The following is a 13,730-nucleotide window of genomic DNA, read 5'->3' as shown; positions in this document are numbered from 1 at the left end:
GAGGCAAAACGATGGTGGAATGAAAACCAATTCGGATTTCGACAGGGACGTTCTGCAGAACAAGCCCTCCTGGCTATTAAGGAGGTGATCGTCAAACAAAGGGCGAAAAAACAGGATATCGTGCTCATTTCCTTGGATATTAAAGGAGCGTTTGATGCACTGAGACATAACATCATCAGAGAAAGACTCGAAGATATGCCGATACCAGAACAGCTTGCCAAAATAATGTGCCACACTCTTCAGGGAAGAAGAGTGGCACTTCAGACTACAGCGGGACTAGCGACACATAGGCTATCTAAAGGATGTCCACAGGGATCTTGCTCTGGTCCAATGCTCTGGAACGCTGTAATTGACCACCTTCTGAAGATGAGATGGCCAGGCCGGGGAAATGAAATCGTGAAAGTCCAGGCGTTCGCTGATGATATTGCCATCTTGGTCAGCAGCCCCACGGAAGGTAGAACGGAGACGCTCGCGTCAGAAGTACTCGAACAGATCAACAACTGGATGACGGAACACGGGCTTGAGGTGGCGTCAGAAAAGTCAAAATATCTGTGGATATCGTCCAAGACCTCATCAGGGCTCCAGATTGATGGGTCTCCTATCGAACGTACTGACCTTCTCAAATACTTAGGAGTTTACATAGATCCGAAACTCAAATTCCGGGAACACGTGAGGCTACAAGCTGATAAAGTTAATAAAGTTCTCCCACAGTTGTTAAGCTGTGCAGGCTCAAGATGGGGCATAACCAGTGCCATGCGTCGCACCTTATATGTATCGGTGATACAGAGGATGCTGGCCTACGGTGCCCCAGTCTGGGGTTCCAAGCTCACCAAGGCAGTAAAGAAAAAACTAGACTCGGTTCAGAGGAGCTTTCTCCTCTATATCACCAAGGCATACTGCACGGCACCAACAAACGCTCTACAGGTGATAACAGGACTGGCCCCCCTCGGGCATTGGATAGAGTCTGAAGCAAAAATGGCACTGCTGACGAGACTCAATCGGCCTATCACAGTCAACAACGAGCGCATAGAGCATTCGCAAATTGAACAGAGAGAGATCGGATGGTCCTCACACCCAGCAGTAGAGGTAAAAGACGGACAGATCAGCTTACACCATGACAAACAGCTAACGCCGACAGTAATTTACACGGACGGCTCAAAGACTAAAGACGGAACTGCAGCAGCCTACGTCATTACGGAAGGCAACAAAATAATCAGCAAGTGGGCACATAAGCTTAACGCAGAGGCTTCCGTGTTCCAGGCAGAGATGCTGGCTCTTCTAGAGGCAACGAGGAAGGCAGAGGAATTAAACCCTCCAGTCAAAATATACACGGACTCGCTTTCTTCGCTGCATGCAGTCACAAATCCGTTGTCCAAAACGTACGCTTCAAGAGCAGTCAGGAAGATTCTCATTAATAACCCCGGTATCGCCCTCTCCTGGGTTAAAGCCCACGAGGGGAACTGGGGTAATGAGGAAGCTGATGCTCTTGCGAAAGCAGCAACAGAAAGACCAGAAGTCAATCGAAATATTCCATTTCCAAGGTCTTGGGCGAAGGCAAAGATAAAACAACATCTTCTAAGGCAGTGGCAGGTGCAGTGGGACAGCAACGATAAAACAGGGAGAAAGATCCACCAGGTACTTCCGAGGGTGAGGCTCCAAGATCAGGGGTGGTCAAGAGCAATGATCTTGTTCTTCACAGAACATGGGCCATTCCCTGCATACCTCAAGCGATTCCACCTTCGGGGTACAGACGCCTGCAGATGTGGAATGGTGGGAACACCATTGTACTATGCCACTGAATGCCCACTGACCAAGAAATTTCACTTCGGGAAGCCTACACAAGAAAACTTGGCCCTTTGGAGAGCCGAGTTGTTTAAAAGAACTGACCGAAAAGAAAAAATTGGAAGATTGATGGAGAGGATAACAACAGACGAGAGAACATTCATCCCCGACGGAAAGCCGCCTCGATCGCAAAGAGCAAGATACTGCAGGGCACTTTCCTCAGAGGAGGAGTCTTCGGACTTTGAAAACGAACAGAACACATAAAGACTCCGCGCCTTACAGGGGCAGCTGTCGCGTGGGCGGATCGGTCACATGTAAATAGATGACTGTGTGATGCATATTGTGTATATGTATATATTGTATATTTTTTCTGTCATTAAAATCCAGGGGTTTTTGCGGTTGGGTCCCGGGGATCTGGATGAGGGTGCTCCGGGCTGTTGCTCGGGCTTGTGGGCTCCTCCTGGTGGCTGCCCGGAGGGGGGCTGCTTATTCAGATGCCCTGAGGGCCGTGCATGGAGCTTGTTGGCGACTGTAGTCATGGATAGAGGGTAGGGGGCGCCGGGGGGGGTGCCTTCCGGATATTCTCCGGGTGGCGCCCTGGCCCGGCGCCCCTGATTCCCGCCCAGCGCGACTCAACCTGATTGGGTAAAAGGCTTATATCCCGAGAGGGACAGAGCCTGGGTCGTGTCTGGTTAGTAGTAGTAGTAAGAACTAAATCCAAAATAGCAGTACCCCTAGTGGCTTCTGATACATGCTGATACAAAAAATTTTCGAGCACCAACTTAAGAAAGTCTCTTTCATACTGATCTCTAGATGACAGGTTCTCCCAATCAATACCTGGGTAATTGAAATCCCGAAGTATGATAGCCATCTTACTCTTACACATGTAGTAAATTTCATCATGAAATTTGGCGATGTAGTTTTGATCCCTATTCGGCGGATTGTAACAAACCCCAACAATAAGCTTATGACGTCTTTTATTTTCAAACTCAACCCATATAGTTTCAATATCACTTCTCTGCACGCCTTCAAACATGATTTCACGTATATCAACATTTCACCCCCTTTCCTATCAGATCTATTCCTTAAAAAAGTATCGTATTCTGAGATGTGTAAGAAAGTGTGTAAATGTGTGTGTGTGATGTGAAAGATGTGTAAGTGCATTTCATGCCTTCTGGGGTTATTGTAAATAAAATAAATAAAGATTCATCCCCATCGTTTGCCCAAGATTCTGTAATGGCTATAAGATCCAGGCCCTCCACAACTATCATAGTTTCTAAAAAAATCTTTCTTATACACCATAAGTAGGGTGATTTTAGCGGTTTTGGTGCACAATAGGACTGCGCATTTGCTGCGCATCAAACAATAGGGCTCCCCACTTGCTGCGCATCAAACAATAGGGCTCCCCACTTGCTGCGCATCAAACAAATGGGTGCTTCGCACTTGTTGAGGCTCGCTAGATGGCGCTTCCTATGACGTCATTCCTAAATTATCGTTCTTGCCTATGATGTCATTCCCAAATTATCGTTTTTCAGGGGGGTCATTCCTAAATTAAACTTTATTTCCCAAGTGATGATTTTTTTCAGGGAACATTCCTAAATTAAACTTTTGAATTCATTTTCTGACTTAGAAAAAATTTGCTCCTAAATTAAACTTTATTTCCTGACTTGTTTTTTTTTTTGGAGGGATGCTCCTAAATTTTTTTTTTCCATCCCAAGTGATGAGATTATTTCAAAGAGGGGTCATTCCTAAATTAATCTTTTCTTCCACAAATTATTGTTTTTTTACTGACTTAGTTATTTTTCTAATGATTTTTTTTTTTCATTCCTAAATTAAACTTTTGAATTCATTTTCTGACTTAGAAAAAATTTGCTCCTAAATTAAACTTTATTTTCTGACTTGGTTTTTTTTTTTTTCTCAACACCCTGGGAAATTTAAAGTTCATTACCGTTCTTTCAACTCTTTCCCAAATTATCGTTTATTTTCTGACTTCCCAAGTGATGAGATTATTTCAAAGAGGGGTCATTCCTAAATTAAACTTTATTTTCTGACTTTGTTATTTTTTGGAGGGATGCATTTTCTAACTTAATTTTTTTCTATCCCAAGATTTTCCCATAACGTCACTTCGAAGATATCACCAAAGAGAAGGATCTTTCCCAAATTATCGTTTAATTTCAGACTTTTTTTTTTTTTTCTAACTTGGGGATCTTTCCTACATTAAACTTTATTTTCTGATGATTTTTTCATTCCTAAATTAAACTTTATTTTCTAAACTAAACAAAGATGAATCGTTTCATTAATTTTAAAATAAAATTTTTTTCAAGTCACAAATAAACTTTTGTATGTCCAAGCTGAAAAGTAAAAATAAACCAAAGGAGCAATAAAATACAAAGTCATTTTATATGATTTTCATTTATTTCAAATAAATTTCTTCTATCTTAGATTTCAAAACATCAAAATCAATCGCATTAAAACATTTTTCCGCTACATCGTAATTTTCCGCCAGAGTTTTAGCGACTTCGCGAAAGTCAATCAGGGTTAAAGCATGATCAAAATATTTATAAAACATTAAATTATCATTCAACTGCAGACATTCATGACCCAACTGATTAGCATATCCCATGGAACACCCATGGCAGTCAACAATTTTTTCGATGCTAGCAAAAAGTTTTTCACTCACCAATTTAGCCAAAATGTCGGTGATATCCATAGAACTCGTTCCTTTAGTTTGGTTTTCGCGCACACACACTTTCAGATAGTCCAAGCAGAGCGTTTTCTGCACGAGCTCACTGATCACGGTATGAAGTGGTTTATCATCCTCGCTCCAGAAGAGTGCCTCGATTGCCTGGAAAGTCATTTTGAGGGGGTTTTCGGAGCACTTGAAAATTTTGTTGTCCCCGCGATGTAGAGTTTGAATTAGCACATCATCACCGCTGTAGTCCACGATCAGGTTCTCCGACACTAGGAAAGTTCTATCAACGCGTTGCAGCATAGTACGACGAGAGAATTCGGTTCTCAAACATTCCCACACGTACGGCGAAAGAGTCACTCCATTTTTAGCTGGGTGCATGAGTCCATCGCGTTCGAAAAATTCTCGAATATGTACGCGCACTTCACCACTGAAGATCACGACGCTGACGAAAAAGTTCTCCTTCACGTGAAAGATGTTGGGAGGCGGCGCTTCCTTATTGAATCCACTGCTGCGAGATCTCTTAGCCGATGGTGGTTGAGTGTTCGGTGATGGGCGCTTGTTACTCGAAACCATTTTCCGGAACGTCAGGCTGAGTCGGACGTCTTTTACTTTTGGGTCTTTAGGTATCGCGTGACGCCACAGCTGGTTGGTTGGAGGTAGCATCGTCAGCAGGCTGTTGTGTTCCAGGATTCGGTCCACGGATTGGTGCCCCCGTCGAGAGAACACGAGCTTTCTTTCAGCGCCCAGGGAGAGGCAAGCGATGGGGTAATCTTTGACGAGCTGTGATTCGTCATCGGAATGCGGGGAGATGCTCTTGGTTCCATCAGAGTATCGGTTGACGACAACAAAGTTGTAGTCATGGCCTGAGATGCTCTCGACCACGGCTTTCAAATCCAAGAGGAGAGGTGTCCACGGTTGGGCCTGGAGGGTCATTCCGGAAAAGGTGTAGTGTAGGCCAGCGTCACCATACCCAGCATGCTGTCTGGACAAAACTCAAAAACGAAGTGAGAGGATCTGCAAAGAAGATGATACTTTTAATGAGATAAAGGGTTAGGAAGCGATAACGAGTCTCGTGTGCTATGCGTCATTACTCGGGCAGACAGTACTCATATAGTTATCAGTGTCGCGTGCAGAATAATCGAAGCAACGCGAGTGATGCATACTCACGTCAATATCATTATCAGTGATTTATGTAACATTGGATAGTGTATCGTTAGATATTGGTACTGTATCAGTGATGCATGCTCACATGAATATATTGTATCAGTGATTCACGTGAATGAGATAGTGATGCTACTCACATCATTATCAGTGATTCATGTAACATTGGATAGTGTATCATTAGATATTGGTACTGTATCAGTGATGCATGCTCACATGAATATATTGTATTAGTGATTCACGTGAATGAGATAGTGATGCTACTGGGTGCACTTTGAGATTCACAGTATATTCCTATACTTATGCTTATCAACTGCAACTGCAGTATATAAACTGCGGGACAGACACAATTCCTTAACTTAGTTCTCTCGCTCGCTTGGATACACTTCTCTCTCCGCAACTTGGTAAGATTTTTTTTTTCTATGGCTTCTTGCGTGTTAGATTTTGAGGGATTCTTGCTTAAAAGTGGGATATATGTTGTTAAGGAAATGGCTTGCTTTGATTTAAGCACAGGGAGAGTATATCACTCTCTCTACAAGCCGCCATTCTCTAGCAAGGAGCTATCCGAAGAAGATTTCCCACAAATGCTCTGGGTTAGCAGAAATCTTCTTAATATTAGATGGGGGGAAGGGCTTTTCGATTATAATTTAATGAAAATTCATCTCACCACTGTTAATAACAGATATAGTTGCATTTATGTGAACTGCAGGCAAAAAAAAAAATTTCTAGAGCAACGATTCAACCTGGAGACAGTGAAAGTCTTAAACTTCCCAAAATCCTTGACTTCTTGCGGGTTTCACCCTCTGCAAAAAGGGCATTGCGCAAGAAGCAAGGTCGTAGCATGCGCTGAATGGTTAGATGCATAAAAATTTAATTTTGTAAAATAATAATAATAATAATAAAAATTTAAAAAACTTAAAAAAAAAAAAAAACTTCTGTTAAAATATATATTTCGCAATTTTTTTTTTTTTCATCTTGAGAGTTGCGGAGAGAGACTGTATGCGTTGTTTTCATTTAGACAGATGGAAAGCCTCCGCTATGAATACGCTCGGAACGTACTGGATACTTCCGTTGCGATACTACACCAGCTCGAATCTGAAATCGTGTACCGTCCAGCAGAGGAATGCGTCTTCAAGTTTGGCGACAAGACTTATCCGATGCCCAGACAGCATGCTGGGTATGGTGACGCTGGCCTACACTACACCTTTTCCGGAATGACCCTCCAGGCCCAACCGTGGACACCTCTCCTCTTGGATTTGAAAGCCGTGGTCGAGAGCATCTCAGGCCATGACTACAACTTTGTTGTCGTCAACCGATACTCTGATGGAACCAAGAGCATCTCCCCGCATTCCGATGACGAATCACAGCTCGTCAAAGATTACCCCATCGCTTGCCTCTCCCTGGGCGCTGAAAGAAAGCTCGTGTTCTCTCGACGGGGGCACCAATCCGTGGACCGAATCCTGGAACACAACAGCCTGCTGACGATGCTACCTCCAACCAACCAGCTGTGGCGTCACGCGATACCTAAAGACCCAAAAGTAAAAGACGTCCGACTCAGCCTGACGTTCCGGAAAATGGTTTCGAGTAACAAGCGCCCATCACCGAACACTCAACCACCATCGGCTAAGAGATCTCGCAGCAGTGGATTCAATAAGGAAGCGCCGCCTCCCAACATCTTTCACGTGAAGGAGAACTTTTTCGTCAGCGTCGTGATCTTCAGTGGTGAAGTGCGCGTACATATTCGAGAATTTTTCGAACGCGATGGACTCATGCACCCAGCTAAAAATGGAGTGACTCTTTCGCCGTACGTGTGGGAATGTTTGAGAACCGAATTCTCTCGTCGTACTATGCTGCAACGCGTTGATAGAACTTTCCTAGTGTCGGAGAACCTGATCGTGGACTACAGCGGTGATGATGTGCTAATTCAAACTCTACATCGCGGGGACAACAAAATTTTCAAGTGCTCCGAAAACCCCCTCAAAATGACTTTCCAGGCAATCGAGGCACTCTTCTGGAGCGAGGATGATAAACCACTTCATACCGTGATCAGTGAGCTCGTGCAGAAAACGCTCTGCTTGGACTATCTGAAAGTGTGTGTGCGCGAAAACCAAACTAAAGGAACGAGTTCTATGGATATCACCGACATTTTGGCTAAATTGGTGAGTGAAAAACTTTTTGCTAGCATCGAAAAAATTGTTGACTGCCATGGGTGTTCCATGGGATATGCTAATCAGTTGGGTCATGAATGTCTGCAGTTGAATGATAATTTAATGTTTTATAAATATTTTGATCATGCTTTAACCCTGATTGACTTTCGCGAAGTCGCTAAAACTCTGGCGGAAAATTACGATGTAGCGGAAAAATGTTTTAATGCGATTGATTTTGATGTTTTGAAATCTAAGATAGAAGAAATTTATTTGAAATAAATGAAAATCATATAAAATGACTTTGTATTTTATTGCTCCTTTGGTTTATTTTTACTTTTCAGCTTGGACATACAAAAGTTTATTTGTGACTTGAAAAAAATTTTATTTTAAAATTAATGAAACGATTCATCTTTGTTTAGTTTAGAAAATAAAGTTTAATTTAGGAATGAAAAAATCATCAGAAAATAAAGTTTAATGTAGGAAAGATCCCCAAGTTAGAAAAAAAAAAAAAAGTCTGAAATTAAACGATAATTTGGGAAAGATCCTTCTCTTTGGTGATATCTTCGAAGTGACGTTATGGGAAAATCTTGGGATAGAAAAAAATTAAGTTAGAAAATGCATCCCTCCAAAAAATAACAAAGTCAGAAAATAAAGTTTAATTTAGGAATGACCCCTCTTTGAAATAATCTCATCACTTGGGAAGTCAGAAAATAAACGATAATTTGGGAAAGAGTTGAAAGAACGGTAATGAACTTTAAATTTCCCAGGGTGTTGAGAAAAAAAAAAAAACCAAGTCAGAAAATAAAGTTTAATTTAGGAGCAAATTTTTTCTAAGTCAGAAAATGAATTCAAAAGTTTAATTTAGGAATGAAAAAAAAAAATCATTAGAAAAATAACTAAGTCAGTAAAAAAACAATAATTTGTGGAAGAAAAGATTAATTTAGGAATGACCCCTCTTTGAAATAATCTCATCACTTGGGATGGAAAAAAAAAATTTAGGAGCATCCCTCCAAAAAAAAAAACAAGTCAGGAAATAAAGTTTAATTTAGGAGCAAATTTTTTCTAAGTCAGAAAATGAATTCAAAAGTTTAATTTAGGAATGTTCCCTGAAAAAAATCATCACTTGGGAAATAAAGTTTAATTTAGGAATGACCCCCCTGAAAAACGATAATTTGGGAATGACATCATAGGCAAGAACGATAATTTAGGAATGACGTCATAGGAAGCGCCATCTAGCGAGCCTCAACAAGTGCGAAGCACCCATTTGTTTGATGCGCAGCAAGTGGGGAGCCCTATTGTTTGATGCGCAGCAAGTGGGGAGCCCTATTGTTTGATGCGCAGCAAATGCGCAGTCCTATTGTGCACCAAAACCGCTAAAATCACCCTACTTATGGTGTATAAGAAAGATTTTTTTAGAAACTATGATAGTTGTGGAGGGCCTGGATCTTATAGCCATTACAGAATCTTGGGCAAACGATGGGGATGAATCTTTATTTATTTTATTTACAATAACCCCAGAAGGCATGAAATGCACTTACACATCTTTCACATCACACACACACATTTACACACTTTCTTACACATCTCAGAATACGATACTTTTTTAAGGAATAGATCTGATAGGAAAGGGGGTGAAATGTTGATATACGTGAAATCATGTTTGAAGGCGTGCAGAGAAGTGATATTGAAACTATATGGGTTGAGTTTGAAAATAAAAGACGTCATAAGCTTATTGTTGGGGTTTGTTACAATCCGCCGAATAGGGATCAAAACTACATCGCCAAATTTCATGATGAAATTTACTACATGTGTAAGAGTAAGATGGCTATCATACTTCGGGATTTCAATTACCCAGGTATTGATTGGGAGAACCTGTCATCTAGAGATCAGTATGAAAGAGACTTTCTTAAGTTGGTGCTCGAAAATTTTTTGTATCAGCATGTATCAGAAGCCACTAGGGGTACTGCTATTTTGGATTTAGTTCTTACTACTACTACTAACCAGACACGACCCAGGCTCTGTCCCTCTCGGGATATAAGCCTTTTACCCAATCAGGTTGAGTCGCGCTGGGCGGGAATCAGGGGCGCCGGGCCAGGGCGCCACCCGGAGAATATCCGGAAGGCACCCCCCCCGGCGCCCCCTACCCTCTATCCATGACTACAGTCGCCAACAAGCTCCATGCACGGCCCTCAGGGCATCTGAATAAGCAGCCCCCCTCCGGGCAGCCACCAGGAGGAGCCCACAAGCCCGAGCAACAGCCCGGAGCACCCTCATCCAGATCCCCGGGACCCAACCGCAAAAACCCCTGGATTTTAATGACAGAAAAAATATACAATATATACATATACACAATATGCATCACACAGTCATCTATTTACATGTGACCGATCCGCCCACGCGACAGCTGCCCCTGTAAGGCGCGGAGTCTTTATGTGTTCTGTTCGTTTTCAAAGTCCGAAGACTCCTCCTCTGAGGAAAGTGCCCTGCAGTATCTTGCTCTTTGCGATCGAGGCGGCTTTCCGTCGGGGATGAATGTTCTCTCGTCTGTTGTTATCCTCTCCATCAATCTTCCAATTTTTTCTTTTCGGTCAGTTCTTTTAAACAACTCGGCTCTCCAAAGGGCCAAGTTTTCTTGTGTAGGCTTCCCGAAGTGAAATTTCTTGGTCAGTGGGCATTCAGTGGCATAGTACAATGGTGTTCCCACCATTCCACATCTGCAGGCGTCTGTACCCCGAAGGTGGAATCGCTTGAGGTATGCAGGGAATGGCCCATGTTCTGTGAAGAACAAGATCATTGCTCTTGACCACCCCTGATCTTGGAGCCTCACCCTCGGAAGTACCTGGTGGATCTTTCTCCCTGTTTTATCGTTGCTGTCCCACTGCACCTGCCACTGCCTTAGAAGATGTTGTTTTATCTTTGCCTTCGCCCAAGACCTTGGAAATGGAATATTTCGATTGACTTCTGGTCTTTCTGTTGCTGCTTTCGCAAGAGCATCAGCTTCCTCATTACCCCAGTTCCCCTCGTGGGCTTTAACCCAGGAGAGGGCGATACCGGGGTTATTAATGAGAATCTTCCTGACTGCTCTTGAAGCGTACGTTTTGGACAACGGATTTGTGACTGCATGCAGCGAAGAAAGCGAGTCCGTGTATATTTTGACTGGAGGGTTTAATTCCTCTGCCTTCCTCGTTGCCTCTAGAAGAGCCAGCATCTCTGCCTGGAACACGGAAGCCTCTGCGTTAAGCTTATGTGCCCACTTGCTGATTATTTTGTTGCCTTCCGTAATGACGTAGGCTGCTGCAGTTCCGTCTTTAGTCTTTGAGCCGTCCGTGTAAATTACTGTCGGCGTTAGCTGTTTGTCATGGTGTAAGCTGATCTGTCCGTCTTTTACCTCTACTGCTGGGTGTGAGGACCATCCGATCTCTCTCTGTTCAATTTGCGAATGCTCTATGCGCTCGTTGTTGACTGTGATAGGCCGATTGAGTCTCGTCAGCAGTGCCATTTTTGCTTCAGACTCTATCCAATGCCCGAGGGGGGCCAGTCCTGTTATCACCTGTAGAGCGTTTGTTGGTGCCGTGCAGTATGCCTTGGTGATATAGAGGAGAAAGCTCCTCTGAACCGAGTCTAGTTTTTTCTTTACTGCCTTGGTGAGCTTGGAACCCCAGACTGGGGCACCGTAGGCCAGCATCCTCTGTATCACCGATACATATAAGGTGCGACGCATGGCACTGGTTATGCCCCATCTTGAGCCTGCACAGCTTAACAACTGTGGGAGAACTTTATTAACTTTATCAGCTTGTAGCCTCACGTGTTCCCGGAATTTGAGTTTCGGATCTATGTAAACTCCTAAGTATTTGAGAAGGTCAGTACGTTCGATAGGAGACCCATCAATCTGGAGCCCTGATGAGGTCTTGGACGATATCCACAGATATTTTGACTTTTCTGACGCCACCTCAAGCCCGTGTTCCGTCATCCAGTTGTTGATCTGTTCGAGTACTTCTGACGCGAGCGTCTCCGTTCTACCTTCCGTGGGGCTGCTGACCAAGATGGCAATATCATCAGCGAACGCCTGGACTTTCACGATTTCATTTCCCCGGCCTGGCCATCTCATCTTCAGAAGGTGGTCAATTACAGCGTTCCAGAGCATTGGACCAGAGCAAGATCCCTGTGGACATCCTTTAGATAGCCTATGTGTCGCTAGTCCCGCTGTAGTCTGAAGTGCCACTCTTCTTCCCTGAAGAGTGTGGCACATTATTTTGGCAAGCTGTTCTGGTATCGGCATATCTTCGAGTCTTTCTCTGATGATGTTATGTCTCAGTGCATCAAACGCTCCTTTAATATCCAAGGAAATGAGCACGATATCCTGTTTTTTCGCCCTTTGTTTGACGATCACCTCCTTAATAGCCAGGAGGGCTTGTTCTGCAGAACGTCCCTGTCGAAATCCGAATTGGTTTTCATTCCACCATCGTTTTGCCTCTGTGTGATAAATTATTCTCTGAGTTACAATTTTTTCCAAGACCTTTCCAATGGTAGGCAGAAGATGGATAGCTCTATATGAGGTGATGTCGTCAGGATCCCTGCCCTTTTTGAGTATAAGAAATATTTTCCCCAATTTGAAGTGAGATGGAAATATACCCAGCTCCAGGCATCTGTTGAACAAAGTTCTGAGCAGTTGGGGAAATTCTTTGTTGATGGCTTTCAAGAGCTTATTATTTATGCCATCATGTCCCGGGGCCTTCTTGTCACTTAACCCTTTTATGATTCTTGTTATTTCCGCCTTCGAAATTGTCGGCTCTTTTGTTGTCTCTTCGCCTGATGTTGTGGCACAAACTATCTGACCTGGGTCTTGATGCGGATCTGTATCATCCTCCGGAAATAATTGTTTTAGCTGTTCTTCCGCAGCCTTCAATATCGGAAGGTTTTTTCCCACTGGCATAATCAACTGTGGGTGCCTCATTCGTCTCCTCACCGTTGCCTTATAAGTCGTCCCGAAGGGATCAGTCGCTTCTGTGCAGAATTTCCGCCAGCTGTCCCTCTTGGTCTTTTTTAGAGCTTTGTAGTACACTTTTCGATATTCTCTGTACGCCTGACAAGCTGCTATCTTTGCTTCCCCAAGGGCCTTTTTGTATCTTTTTTTCTTGGCTCTGAACTTTTTTCGCATAATATCAAGCTCTTGATTCCACCATGGAGTTACTGTTTTATTAGGTTGCCTTATTGTCTTGAGCTTTTTATCAGCTGCCTGTTTGATTTTGGCAAAAGTCTGGTCTACGGCTTGCTCTAACTCTTCCTCGTTCCTGACCTGTTGGAGCATTTCAACTAGCCGTGTTATGTCGGGTTTGATGTATCGAAGAAAGTTGTCAATTCTCCTACGTGAATTAGAGTATTTGGCAGTTGGATCCGATCTGGGTTTGTCGTAGATCTGAATGATCAGGCACTTGTGTACACTGAGTTCCTCCTCATGATCGATTGACCAGTCTATCCGATCCAGTGGAGCATATTCGTTGGCTAATGTGACATCTGGACTCCCCTCTTTTCCGTCATGGTGATATGTCGACTCCCCATTGTTTAAGATCGACAGATTCATAGATCTTATGAAATCCAGTAGCTTTACACCTCTGGGTCTTGTCAGTTTGTAGCCAAGCAATGTGTGTGCCCCATTGAGGTCTGCTCCAATGATACTAGGTACTCTTCCCGCACTTTTGATAATCGCCTGTAGTTCGATTGTTGTATGTTTGAGTCTGGCATATGGGGAGGAGTACGCCGAAGTGAAAATGTACTCATTGGAGTAAAGGCTGATTTTGATTGCTACACTGTTCTCAAGGACTGAGAATGTGGTGCCTTGTATTTGTCCATTTGGTATAACAATAGCCGCTTTGCAGTTGCGGGAGCTCCATCTAGCCCATTTGCTCGGTATTCCCTTCAGTATGTCGTTATGCGCCCATGGTTCCTGC

The 13,730-nt window shown here is 43.3% G+C and overlaps 2 protein-coding genes across 2 annotated transcripts in view; both read left to right on the top strand.

The window, feature by feature from the left end:
• Window positions 1–13,730, top strand: part of LOC149089023 (transcription initiation protein SPT3 homolog) — a 203,024-nt gene that overhangs the window by 109,517 nt on the left and 79,777 nt on the right. The window lies entirely within an intron of this gene.
• On the top strand, window positions 5,947–8,136 carry LOC149089025 (uncharacterized). The gene is made up of 2 exons (XM_089236649.1): window positions 5,947–6,039; window positions 6,654–8,136. The coding sequence occupies exon 2, from the start codon at window positions 6,658–6,660 to the stop codon at window positions 8,059–8,061; it is 1,404 nt and encodes a 467-aa protein (XP_089092775.1). The 5' UTR covers window positions 5,947–6,039; window positions 6,654–6,657; the 3' UTR covers window positions 8,062–8,136.

This window comes from Pholcus phalangioides, unplaced genomic scaffold (genome assembly GCF_987345545.1).
Source record: "Pholcus phalangioides strain wild (caught in Gottingen) unplaced genomic scaffold, Ppha-v1.0 ptg000002l_1, whole genome shotgun sequence".
NCBI lineage: Eukaryota > Metazoa > Arthropoda > Arachnida > Araneae > Pholcidae > Pholcus > Pholcus phalangioides.
Note: the sequence above shows the minus strand (reverse complement) of the source record. Positions and strands in the feature narration are given on the sequence as shown.